The sequence below is a fragment of the Prunus avium genome, chromosome 4, assembly GCF_965620075.1.
Source record: "Prunus avium chromosome 4, drPruAviu1.hap1.1, whole genome shotgun sequence".
NCBI classification, from domain to species: domain Eukaryota; kingdom Viridiplantae; phylum Streptophyta; class Magnoliopsida; order Rosales; family Rosaceae; genus Prunus; species Prunus avium.
In genome coordinates, this window is record NC_142287.1 from 31094324 (window position 1) to 31107745 (window position 13422).

The following is a 13422-nucleotide window of genomic DNA, read 5'->3' on the forward strand; positions in this document are numbered from 1 at the left end:
ATCAACTCGAAAATCATACGATTATAACTTAAACAAAACACGATTATAATGAGCTAATACCTTTGAATGTTTCATGAGGTTTGGGTTCCTCTTGGATCGAAAACACGATTAATTAAGAATGGGTATTTTTGTTTCAAGCTGTTCTTCTCATCCCATTTTATTAATATGATTGCAGGCTTTGATTCAGAAGTAGAGTCCAGCCTCTATATTTTGTCTTCAGTGCTGTTGTTTTTGGATCAGAAAGAAAGACCACGTATTGATTCTATTAGCTGGCTTATTTCAAGTTGCATTGATATTATTGTATTACTCATTCCATGAATGCTGGGTGGTGTTTCAGGCTAATGCAGAGTTTCTAACCAGGTTTTGTACTTACCTTTGAAACCATAAATAGTATAATATTTTAAAGTTTGGTTCTTTTTCATGGCTCTCCCTCTATTTTTTTGCTTGCAGATCTGTTGGATTGGAAGTGTCTTTACTTGTGGTCCTTTCCTTGGATTCTTGTGAGTTCAAAGATTATCTAATTGAAACTGTGGTGCAAGTTAATGCATATTTTTTCACTTGTTTTTGAGATTCGGCCAATATGTGAAATTAAATTTCTCTTGGGGCTGGGGGACCACTGAAATGTGCAGGATATCTACAGACATATATGCTTGAAAGATTGTTGTTTCTGTTAGTTGGCGTTGCCTTTTATGCCGTTGGCTTTCAACTTGGAGATGCCCTTTGTTATAATACAAGGACAATGGCAGAAACATATATGTGTCATGAATTCACAAACCAAAGTTGAATTTGTTCTTTGGGTTGCTTTCAGAGCAACTTATCAAGAACTGCAGGATTTCACACATACTCCAGACTCCAGTCATTGGTTGCATTTGGGATAAAAGATTGGATTAGAATGACAGGTCATTATTTTTGGGGGGGCCAATGATAAAATCATAGAGGAACCACTCTAAAATCATAGCTGTATGGGCCAACTTGCTATTTGGAGGGTAAGTGGAGGATATGACAGGTTGAGACTTGAGATTGGGTTGTTGGTAATTTTGGGAACTTGCATCTGGTGATGGTTTAGATTAGTGAATTGATTTGTCTACTTATGTAACTAATTTTGTGGTTTAGTTAATAATTTTGAAAGAATAATAATAGGAAAATGACAATTTATACCAGGCTGTAAAGGACCCACTAGTGTAGTGGTTTAGAGCAATTGCTCCCCTAGAAAGGTCCTGAGTTCAAGTCCTAGCATCCATGTAGTGTGTGTGAGTTTAGTATACTAGGTAGGAAAGGTCCTTAAAAAAAAAAAAAAAAATTATACTAGGCTCTGTTCTGTACTCATCATTCTTGGTTGCATAAATAATCTTTTCTCTCAAATATGCTGCACTATACAAAAATAGCCATTTATGGAACAAAGAAAACCATAACAAAGAAATATAGGGAATACATGCACACACTCAAAAAAAAAAAAAGATCCAGTAGAGAGACACTCCAATCCCAGCACTGCTAAACCTGCCTCCAAGGAAGATTCAATTCATTTTCTTGTCTTTCATTCATGTGGAGAAAATTCTAGGTCTCAAAGTGATTGATGCCTTGATTAATTGCTTGTGATGATTGAAATAAGCTCATTAGCTGTCCATGTCACTAAGGAGAGATTTTTAAGTTTGCTGAGCAATTCTTTGTCCACTGATGAGAGCATGGGGACATATTCATGAGCTGCAACAAACAAATTAATTAAATTCTTGATTTCAAAACAAGCAAGAAAAACAAAGCATTGAGCTTAGGATTGCAAGAAATTTGTATGATTGTATCTTCCCTTGTGGTTTTCTGTATGGAAAAATGTACCTGAACTTTTTGCAAGACTCAGTAATGAGTATGAAGCAAGTACTCTTTCCTCTACATCTTTGTCATAATTCAGTGATTCTAGCAACTGAGGCACAAGAATTGAGCATGCCATGGACCTCAAATTTTCATCTCCAACTGTATTTAGAAAGCTACTCATCCATGAAACGGTGACAAGGCTCGCTCGGGCTAAACTTGGAATGCCATTTGCTATTGAATCTGAAAGAGCCACCAATAGTTTCTTATTGCCACTTTTGAATAGAACAATGGCTGCTTTCCTTTGCCAATTTTCTGTTGCTTCTCCATCTTCGTTCTAATTTTCGGATCACATAAAATTATTGTCAGTATTTTTTTTTTCATAGATTGATAAATCTCAGCTGGTTTAGTGTAATAGAAAGCTTACTGAGTGTACAAAACCATCCATAACATTTTCTTTGAAGTGATATGAAGCCCTTGGCCAACAACTGAAACCTGCTTCTTGTAAAAGCCTATGTTCTGTTGATGCCTCTCCTGTGTAAGAAAACCAGCCCCCCAACATTAAGAGAGCACTTGCTGATCGTTCCTGGACTTTTTCATGACATGTTTGACAATTTAAAGCTGCTATAATTGCTTCAATGGCTTCTTCTCTATATACACTGCTCCTGAAAGTGTCTCCCTGCAACAAAACTGCTACTCCATATGGGAACTATTCAAGATATAAATTAAAAGTCCAGAGCAAAGATTGATTTACTTATGCGAACATTTTGGTTGCCAAAAGTTGAAAAAAGTTTAAATTTTAAGCAACCATTTCTATGAAAAGGATGCATAAACTCTAACAATGGATTTACCATAAGATCAAGCTGTAGTAAAATGGCTGCAATTAGTGGACGTTCTTCAGGTGCAGCTCTTTGGAGATGGACCAACAAAATTTGCATTGTGTTAAACCCACCATATCCTTCTTTCAGTCCATCTAGGATTTCATTGATCTTCTTTCGTCTGAGAAGAATCATTTAGTTGATCAAAATGTAAATAGAACATCAAAAAATAACCAGAAGACTCAAAAAGGTAAAAAGATAAAAAGATAAATCCATACCTACTAAGGCAGAGTATTTCAATCAATAAAGCAACTGCGGAGCCAGTACAGTTACTGCCATTTCCAAGTATAATGAGTTCAAGAAGAGAAGCCTTATTGAGAAAATCAGCTAAGTAGTTTCGACAGCTTCCATCAGCTCGAACACAACACGAAATGATGGAAGCAATATTGTTCCTCTCATGAGTATCCCCTCTCTCAATTTGTGTCACTAGAAGGCTCAACCCCCCTAGAGAAACCACCTGTCTAGCATTCTCTAAGTTTCTGTCTTCATCAAAACCAGTAAGAAGCTGGTCCAAGAGGTACAATGCTGCCACTTGAGGACTGCATTGAACCGTGAATAGGGTCTGCAACTGATCTCCGAACTCTAGCACTCGAAGGACTAGTGCCACCCAATCAACTGCTATCATCTGTTTTGCCTTTGGCTTTAACAGATAAAGCAGAATGGCAGCTTTCAAAAATAGACCACTACTTCTTAGAAGTCCCATGAAAATTTCAAGCTGTGGATCTGAATTCAGTATAATATGTCCGTTCATCTCATTTCTTGCTACAAATTCAGCTAACACTGATATGACTAATTCCAAAATTTCATCGTGGGTGGAAGCAAACAACACCTCCAGCATTCCCTGGATAACAGGTGCCCTTGCTAACTCAGCTTCAATGACAGGATCACCATGTGAGTCCAGCCAAGCTTTGGTAATTACACGAATTGCAATTTCGCAATCCATTAGGTTATCCGAGGAGTAAATAGTGCTAATAGCACCGCTTAAATTGCTTGAAGGAAGATGGGAATTGTCTTCTTTCCGGATTGAATTATTTTTGACAATAAGGTTCCTGTTCACCAAGCATTCGGTTGGTCCATTCTGGCACCTAAAGAATCCAAAATAGTCTGATTTCTGTGTCTCAGGCTCAGGCCAAAACTCAGTTTTTGGATTTCTATGATTTTGGCTGGATGACCTTCGTCCAGTCCTGCCTCCCCTCTGCCAAAGTCAGAAATAATGTGAATTCTCCACTACAACATTCAATTATTGCAAAAAATGAAGGGTGGAGAATTGAGATGAAGACAGAGTTACCCACATGAACATAACTGAGATTGTTGTAATTATCTTCATCTGCCCACAGATTTCCCTCCTCCTCATGCAAACCCCAAGTAGCATTCGAAACTCCATTTCGATCATAGAGGAGGTCTAGTGATCTTCGTTCAAGCGTGGGGCCAAATACAGCTCGGTATCTTTAGTGATTTTAGAAATCATGAAACAAGATACACAATTACAACACAAACTACAAGTTAAATCTACTTTCTGAATGTTTTGCAAGAAATGATTAAAATGTATCCATGGATTGGTGTTACTTACAAATTTTTGTTTAATGAGGAATGTGAAGTGTAAGAATCAGATGATCTCCTTCTTGATGATCTGCAACTGGATATTGAAGGTAAAGGTATATTAGGAGGAACAGGAGGAGGGGCCTCAACCCCAACTTTAAGCCACTCTTTGTAGTACAGAGCAAACTGTTTAGTTCCCATATCCATTTGGTCATTATAGACCTTGGTTATGGCTTTCATTTTCTTCTCCCTCTCAGGGTCCTCTGAGTTTGAAAGAACATCAGCTTCCTTGGCATACCAAATCTTCACATGAAGAAGATGTGGAAGAAAGAAATGCTCCCAAAGATCAGGAAGCAAATGGGTTCGAGCTAAAACCGGTGAATCACAGAACACTTGAAGTAAATGCCTAGCCGAAACTGGGTCATTTTTCTCAATCTTGTAAGCAATTGCCAAGTAGAGCTGAGCACAAGCAGAGAGATGTGAATTGGGTGTTCCACATGTTGAACCATTTTTGGACTTGCTAGAGTTTAAGGAAGCAACAATGCTCAAAACCCGAATCGAATTCCTTATTGTTTTCTTCCTTAATTCCTTATTTGATGACCATTGATCTTCCACCAACTTGTTAATGCTTTCAATACCCAATTCCAAGTTTGCAAACATCTCATTGTCCTCATCCTTTTTCTTTCTCACCAAACAACAACTGCATTTTTCCCAGATTGTTTCCCGGAAAGCTTCATCCTTTATATACCGGCCTGCACAACCACTAAGTATAGAAATCACAGCTCTGGTGGCAACTTCATCAATGGCAGGCTCATTAGTTCTTGAACTCTCTGAAACCAGTGACTTGGAATTTGATCTCTCTGAAGTAGAACTCACCCTTCTAGACGACCCTTTTCTCATGGCAGGCTTCTTAGCCTCGTGGTTGGAAAAGTCGTAACTTTTTCGACCCTGGCAGATGTGTATAGGCAGCAGAGCTATAGATTCATCTGGTGCAACTCTTTCTCTGTGTTTCACTGGTTTTGGGCTTTTTGGGTACTTTTTTCCAAGTTCAAGTCTTTCATCTGTGAGCAATTCTTGTAAGGAGGACATTTTTTGGTGGATAATTGGATTTGGGTTTGAAGCAAAGACGAGTGTGTGAAAAGCTTCACTGACATTCTCTCAAAACCAGAAAGTATACAAAAGACAGCTATTGCTATAGAAGAGAAACAAGAGAAAGAGGTGAGAGAAGGAGACAGAAATGAGGACAAAGACTGGTGTTGGCTGATTCTTTTTTGACGTTTTAACCGTCGACCCGCCTTTTAATTTAAGGGTGGGCACTGAACCGGTTTGAAATTGGACCGGGTTTTAGTTGTTCCATGAAAAATGTTTTATTTTAAGATCAAAATATCAAGCAAGAATTCACCAAAAAAGAAATCCAACAAGAAAGAGCAGCATATTTAGAATTTTGGAACCTGTGAGCTGCTTAATTGAGTTGGAACACACAATTCAAATTGCAGCTGTTCGAATAAGTTATTTGTAAAGTAAATATATTTAGGTACATTTTTAGTACTCAAACATCAAAATCAGAAAAGTTTAGATGACATGAGAGTTGAGCTATTATAGATTGATATGTTGAGTTTGGACGAGAGCTTATAATTTTCAGTGTTGATATTGCTCAATATCCAATATTATTTTGTGTTAAAATTTTCATTTTACTTTAAGCTCAAAATGAAACATAGTATTAGTATAGAAAAATGCCACATTTGATCTGTTTTAATGAATACCCCATTTCATAAATTTATTTTCACATCAAATTAATCCAATTGTCCTGGTTACCTTAACCCAATTTTGGATTTTGAATCATTCTGTTTTCTTGTCCCCCCCAAATGAGATTTTAGGTGCTATAATCAAACTTAAACAAAGCCTCCTCATAGTATGAAAATGGATGTGCCTCATTATTTGGTGAAGATCTAACCATTCATATATGTTTGACCTTGGAACATTGATAAGATAATTGCAATGCATGACATGCTGCACTGCACAGTAGCTTAATGGAGTCATGGTCAATGTCACATGCAAAAGTTAATGTAAATAGACTAAGAACAAACCATATAATATAATAAAAATGGAAGAAACAAAATAGAAGAGACAAAAATGGAGGCCAATAATGCTCGGGAGTCATGAGGAGGAGGCTTCATGGTTTCAGTCTTCTCTTCTCCTCCTTTCATTTCTCGATGTGCTTCTTCTCTCTTACTCTCTACCACTGTCCTGTTCTTTGGCTTAGCTCTTTTGTCATGTCTTCATCTTTGCCCAACTTTGCCATTTCACTATTGTTAATTTCCCAAATTTTCACTTTATCCGAACCGGTTTAGTCCAACGGTTTTCCGGTTCATTCAGACCGTTTAAGCTTTAGGTTTGGGCCAAGCAAATAATAGCCGTTATCCATACAATGTTCAAAGTCTTTCAATTATTTGAGGAAATTAAAATAATAATAATAATAATACGACAGTAGAAATGTGACCAAACCGAATTTTCTTATAAAAACAATCGAGAATCCCTTAGAAGTCTGTAGGAGAAATTAATTTACCCTATTTTTACTCCTATTTTATTGTAAAGAATTTCGAGTCCTTATTTCTTCTCCTTGATTTATCTCCATTTTAGTTCCTTTTATTTTATTTTATTTTATTAAAAATCACACTCTGATTTAGGGTTTTTACTCTACTTTGGTTTCCAAGTTATTTTGACAATAGAAATGAAAAGTTATGTGAAATAAACAAAATAAACATAATTTTTCATAATTTTTTTTTTGAAGTATCTCCAATATCGCCTAACTTTGAAATTAAAAACTTTTTGGGATATATGGGAGTGCTATGAAATGGGAGAAGAGTCCTAGTCAACTGAAATTAAAACAACAGGTTGGAATAGCAAATAAAAGATGCGTTGATGCCAAAAATGGATAATCACTTAAAGGACCCAATTTAGAAGCATGATGCCTTCGGCCTTGTGGCCCTTTCGGCAGACGTGGATGATCTATAAGATAAAGAGCAATGATAAGCTCTTTATCGGTGTGGTACGACTGAAAGCTCTCCGATGCTTAAGTTAGCTTAAGAACAAAGTAAATAGTAATTTGGACAACATAAGAGCTAAGTAGCCGAATGTTATTGTTACCTTTCTTTTTGGGACTTGTGCCCTATTTATAGAGGTTCAAGGTGAGTGACCTTTGGTTATAGTTTCGATGTGGGACTGTGGGCATCGCCTGAGAGGCCGCCACTTGTCCATATCCAACTTGGTTCAACATGCGCCTTCTTTAACCAGATCGACATATTAGTTTGACGAAGGTTAACCTATTGCTGATGATTGTTTTATGGGCCTCAGTGGGCACCTTTTATAAATCCCATATAACCACATATTGTAAAATAATTGGCCGGTCAAATATGATATAAACAAGATGCTTCATAAAGCTAAACATTTAGCCAAACAAGTCACGGGGGTGGTGTTTGTTGATGATGGCCAAATGATGAAGATTGACATGCAAGTCACATAGATGCCTTTCACACCAGCCATTCATCACTCTTAATACCTATCTTCCACAAATAATTGTACTAATATATTTTTTGCTAGACAAAGAAGTGATATTACTTAAAGTACATGTTGACTTGGTAGCCCTATAATTATGTAGCATTTCCCTAGTGTGCGTGCAAATATATGTGAGAAAACTTGGAAATTTCATGACTCACGCCATTCAAAACTTGGAAAAGGAAAAGAGATGCAATGCTTGGGTATTGACTAGATAAGATTTTCTCATCTTTTACAGCTTAATGCGGCCCAATAACATCGTTACATACACTTACACATGTGCAATTTAATTGTACATATTTATTTTTTGGTAAACAAGAAATAAAACTGGAAAGTTCTCAAAATGGGGATGCTTTCAAGAGTTTTCACACTATTTTCATGGAAGCAGTCAAGAATTGCTGTGGCTTATCCTCTGCTATTTTAAATAGAAATGTGACATCTTTGCTTTTGATTCATTGGTCTGGCGCCGACAATCAAATCTGTCTTTGGCCTTTTGTCCCTCTCTCTTTCTCACCGAATTTATAAAGGAAGCAATAAACTACTGTATATGGTTGATGGCTTTCCCATTTTCCCACAGTGCAAATTGCAAAGAAAAAGAAAACAACTTCACTCATTTACAAGTTACAACAACTGGCTGACGACATTGTCTGCGTCACCCTAGCCCGGCTGGGATCGCTGATGCCATCTCAATCGTCACCGAAGCGACTTCATCTCCTCTAACGAAGTTTCTCTCTTCCTTCTTCTTACTCTCAAACTCTCTCTCTCAAACCTCTCTTTTTCTCTATTCTATGACTCTGTTGCTTTGAAAACGAAAAATGAAATTTCGGAGCCTCATTCGGACTTTGATATGACTCGTACCCTTTAGAATCCCATCTCTCTGTTGTTGTCCTCTTTCCTCTTTGTCGTCAGTCTTGGGATGTGGTGTTTCTGAGTGGTTGATATGGTTGAAAGTTTGCTTCTTTTTCTTGTGGGAAATTTTGGGTTTTTGTCACAATTGTCCTAAGATACGTCCTTCTTTGGTTTTAACTTGTTATCTTCATCTGGGTTTTGAAAATCAGGTGAGATTTGATTAATTTTCATTCATCTCTTTTGTTGAATCTGTAGTATGTTCTGTTAGACAGTATTAAAAATACAACATAGAATATAGTGGATGCCCAATTTGGTTTCTATTGTTATTAGTAGATCTTTACCTTCCTTAATCTAGTTTTGTAGATTTTGTCTGTAATTCCACTTTGGAAGCTTGTGCATAGCAATTTTGAACCAACTTTTTTTTAGTGGTATTGTGGTCAGTCAGTGTTTAGGCATTTGTCATATAAGACTTATCTCAGTTTGAGATAGTAGGTCTTGCTATTCAGCTCAAATTCGTGTATTTTGTTTATGTCATTTCAATGATTCCAACCTTTCAAAATTGAAGAGTAAAAGTCCCAATTTGTGATAGTTTTATATTTCTTGAGTGTTAAACATTGTAAATTTATAATTTGTCATCATATTGGATCTTCCCCTTTTGTTTAGTTTATTTTTAGTACTCTGTTTCTCTTACTTTTTCCTTTCTTCAAAACACTTTCTCTTTTAGGTCTTTACCATATCAATCATCAGGATCACAAGAGCTTGTGTTCTTAGAATTAGAAAGCGTTTGGGGTTTTATTCTTCAAGGGCTATAGCTAGTTTAGATGTTAATATCTTCAATCAATGGGTTATGTGATTAAGCTTGATGCTGATACATCCTAGGCTCCACCTATAGGTCTGAAGTAGATTAATGGCTAATTCATCTGAACCATCATCCTCTTTGAGCTTTACTTCATCATCCCATATATCAAATGGTTCAATAAGCCACAACTTATCTTCCTCTGGTTCTGAATCCGTGCCTAGTCTTGAAGTCATCAGTTTGAGCAAGCTTAGTTCTAATTTGGAGCAGCTCTTGGTTGATTCTGGCTGTGATTATAGTGATGCTGATATCATAGTTGAGGGGATTTCTGTTGGCGTTCACCGATGTATATTGGCTTCTAGGAGTAGTTTTTTCCGCGATCTATTCAAGCAAAAAAAGGGGTCTTCTGGGAAGGAAAGCAGACCAAAGTACTGTATGAGTGATTTGCTGCCTTATGGCGATGTTGGATATGAAGCCTTCTTGGTTTTCTTGAGCTATGTGTATACTGGAAAGTTGAAGCCTTCTCCCAGGGAGGTGTCAACCTGTGTGCACAATGTATGTGCCCATGACGCGTGTAGACCTGCTATTAATTTCGTTGTGGAGTTGATGTACGCTTCTTCCATTTTCCAAATGCCTGATCTGGTTTCGATATTCCAGGTTGGTGTTCTGTTATTTTGAATTTCTGATCAAGATTTTCATCACAGTAAGCCATCAGTCAACTCTAGAGTTTATGATTTCAGTGGAGCTGGGCATGAGTGAAGGTCCCTTTCTTTTTATTGATTTCTGTTGTTACTAATGGTTGAACCATTGTAGTGGATGAGGTGATTGAAGTCACCCCACAAATTTCTAATGGTTTAAACTGCTTGACTTTATTTTTTGAGTTCTTGGCTACAAAGGTGTAGAGCAGTTTTGAAAAGAATTAATGTTCTTTTTTACCTCGATTTTCTGGGGCATGCTAGTTAAACTAAAGTAATTGATGTCACCCCACGAATTGTTATCATCTCATGTACCTGGTTCCATTAATCCTTCAACATCTATATATCACTTAATAAACCAATTTTTTCCTTCAAGCTTACATTAATGAAGTGGTAGGGGTATAATGTTGTTTTGTTGGCTTTTTATGAAACATGGTTTTGTAAATTTAGTCCTATTTTTTCTTGCGGTCAATTTCTATCCAACTTGTTTATAGAATGTTAAGATAGATTGCTCATTTATTTGATAAGAAAAATGGAATTGTTCTGATTTGGTTCTCTATGTATTGGCAGCGACGCCTTCTTAATTTTGTTGGGAAAGCTCTGGCAGACGATGTTATCCCAATCCTTGTAGTTGCTTTCCATTGTCAGTTGAGTCAGCTCATTGCTCAGTGTATAGAGAGAGTGGCACGATCGGATATTGATAGCATCTCTCTTGAGAAGGGACTTCCTGATGAGGTTATTGAGAAAATTAAAATTCTTCGCCGCAATTCTCAGCAAGACTGTGACCCAAACATGCCAGCAGTGGACCCTTTGCATGAAAAGAGAATCAGGAGAATACATAAGGCATTGGACTCAGATGATGTTGAACTTGTGAAACTTCTTTTAAGTGAGTCTGCTATAACCCTAGATGAAGCCAATGCTCTCCATTATGCTGCGGCTTACTGTGATCCTAAGGTTGTGACTGAAGTGCTTGGTCTGGGTCTAGCTGATGTTAACCTCCGGAATTCTCGGGGTTACACAGTACTTCACATTGCTGTGATGCGCAAAGAGCCATCAATTATAGTATTGCTTCTGACTAAAGGAGCTCGTGCATCAGAGCTGACATCAGATGGTCAGAGTGCTGTTAGTATTTGCCGGAGGTTGACAAGGCCAAAGGATTATCATTCAAAAACAGAGCAGGGGCAAGAAGCAAACAAAGACCGAATATGCATTGATGTTCTAGAGAGGGAAATGCGTAGGAATCCGATGGCTGGAGTTACATCTATATCTTCCCAAATAATGCCTGATGATCTGCACATGAAATTGCTGAACCTGGAGAATAGAGGTAACATTTCTAAGATCTTCCCAATTGATTAGTAAAGGCATAGTGGTGGCAGATGATAGTCACTAGGTTTTTTCTCCAGAAACTCTTCTGTTTATTTCTCCCAGGAAGGAAACATAATATTTGCTTTGAGATCTTAAACCAATGAATTGTTTCTTTTATCTTTTATTAATTACTCTCTTGTTGCAAGTTATATTTTTCCTGCACCAGTGTGCTATCTACCAAAAGGAGGTGTATATCCTCTTGTTATCTTCATAGTACAAGTTGATTATTGAGCCTCATGTGAAGGGCACATATTGATATTTTTGCTTCGGTCCATTACCCTTCCTATGGCATATATCAATGCGTGGTTGACATAAAACATATAGCTTTATCCAGGCTATTATATTCTTTCCATTCTAGTTTGCAAAGTCATCTCTTTAGACTTTGGGTGTAGACATGAAGCCTTCTGAATTTCAACCTTTTTCCTTTCGTATTTCTTCTTTTGATTGGTTTAGTGTGCCTCTGAGTCTATGACATGATATCTTTCACTTGTTAGATAAGACCTAAATTGAATTATTTATTGCAGTGGCATTTGCGCGATTGTTATTCCCGGCTGAAGCCAAGCTAGCTATGGTCATTGCCCATGCTGAGACAACCTCTGAGTTTGCAGGGCACTCTTCATCGAAAGGCTCAAGTGGGAATTTGATGGAGGTTGATTTGAATGAGACTCCCAGTGTGCAGAACAAAAGACTCCATTCTAGGTTGGACGCCCTAATGAATACAGGTAAATGCATGCTTTTATCTAGATTCTGGTTGAATTGCAGAGTGTTGGTTGATTCTTCTTTTTTTCAGTGAACTTATGGTTACTAGAATTCATATCCAAGTTAGCAAGACTTAAAATTAGCCACGTCTTGGTCGAAATAATAAAAAGTTCATACTATCGTAGTTATTCTCTTCTGAGCCTTCTTGTCGTATTGTGGCAGTCACTTTGGGTAGACGCTATTTCCCTCATTGCTCGGAAGTCCTGGATAAGTTCATTGAGGACGACCTTCCTGATTTGTTCTACCTTGAGACGGGCACCTCTGACGAGCAGAAAATAAAGAGGATGCGTTTCATGGAGCTTAAGGAGGAAGTACACAAGGCCTTTAACAAGGACAAGGCTGAGTTGAACCTCTCTGGGTTGTCTTCATCATCCTCCACGTCGTCTCCGAAAAAACTTGGTGCAACTCAAAAAGTTAGGAAATTGTGAGGGCATGTAAATTGTATCTATTAAGCCTTCTGAGTACGAACAAATTTTTTTTGTTTGTTCAAGGTTACTGACAAAAGCTTAGTAAGTTTTGGCTTTTCTTTTCAGTGAAATCTTGGCATATGCGAATTGCCCTGTTAACTACACGAACTAGCAAGTATCCTAGTTTAGTAATTCTGTAGAAGTGGTTCTGGATGGTTGGGATATTTGATCAATAAAATTAGTCGATTTGGGTAAGTGACACGTGTTGAGAAGTATGCAAAAGTTTCCTTGTACATGAAAACCAACTCACTATTGGAAAATGAAAGATTATCACCAAACAAAGCATAACACGAGCAAAAGTTCACACGAATGAATTTACAGAGAAATGCTCAATACAGTGTCAGTGAGCATGGAGGCGTCAACCTGTGTTCATTCAAACACTTCACCTACAAGTTGATGTAGACATGCACACAAGGGTCTTGTGGATGAATTTTTTTAAAAAAAAAAAATACAAACGATAGTCTGATTGGATGAATTTTTTAATTTAGACTTTACTATATATTATAACTTTTGTGTTACATTAGACGAAATCAAATTTTTATTTATTTATAATACAAGCCATAATGAATGAGAAATGAACGTTCTCAAATCACTTAGATACAAGTTGAGAAGTTATCATTTTTGTTTGCCTTCTCTCACTACTTCAGCTAAAATCTATGAGCATACTTATTTTTTAATTTTAAAAAAATGAAAAAACGTGAGTCAAGTTGAAATAT

The 13422-nt window shown here is 37.2% G+C and overlaps 2 protein-coding genes across 4 annotated transcripts; one reads left to right on the forward strand and one right to left on the reverse strand.

The window, feature by feature from the left end:
- Window positions 1-1329: 1329 nt before the first annotated feature.
- Window positions 1330-5475, reverse strand: LOC110761453 (putative E3 ubiquitin-protein ligase LIN). 3 transcript variants are annotated; one of them, XR_002527385.2, is made up of 7 exons: window positions 4252-5475; window positions 3974-4127; window positions 2900-3876; window positions 2655-2802; window positions 2231-2337; window positions 1831-2140; window positions 1330-1701 (listed from the first exon to the last, which is right to left on the reverse strand). XR_002527385.2 is itself a non-coding variant. In XM_021963924.2 (7 exons), exons 1-7 carry the CDS (start codon window positions 5307-5309, stop codon window positions 1583-1585), a joined length of 3018 nt encoding a protein of 1005 aa, XP_021819616.1. In that variant the 5' UTR covers window positions 5310-5475; the 3' UTR covers window positions 1330-1582. The 3 variants fall into 3 exon arrangements, 2 of the variants coding, with proteins under 2 accessions (XP_021819616.1, XP_021819615.1); XM_021963924.2 differs by having other exon boundaries at window positions 2231-2482; XM_021963923.2 differs by having other exon boundaries at window positions 2231-2512.
- A 2848-nt stretch (window positions 5476-8323) lies between these two features.
- Window positions 8324-12901, forward strand: LOC110761452 (BTB/POZ domain and ankyrin repeat-containing protein NPR1). The gene is made up of 5 exons (XM_021963922.2): window positions 8324-8833; window positions 9349-10077; window positions 10686-11439; window positions 12005-12202; window positions 12402-12901. Exons 2-5 carry the CDS (start codon window positions 9532-9534, stop codon window positions 12665-12667), a joined length of 1764 nt encoding a protein of 587 aa, XP_021819614.1. The 5' UTR covers window positions 8324-8833; window positions 9349-9531; the 3' UTR covers window positions 12668-12901.
- The last annotated feature ends 521 nt before the right edge of the window (window positions 12902-13422 follow it).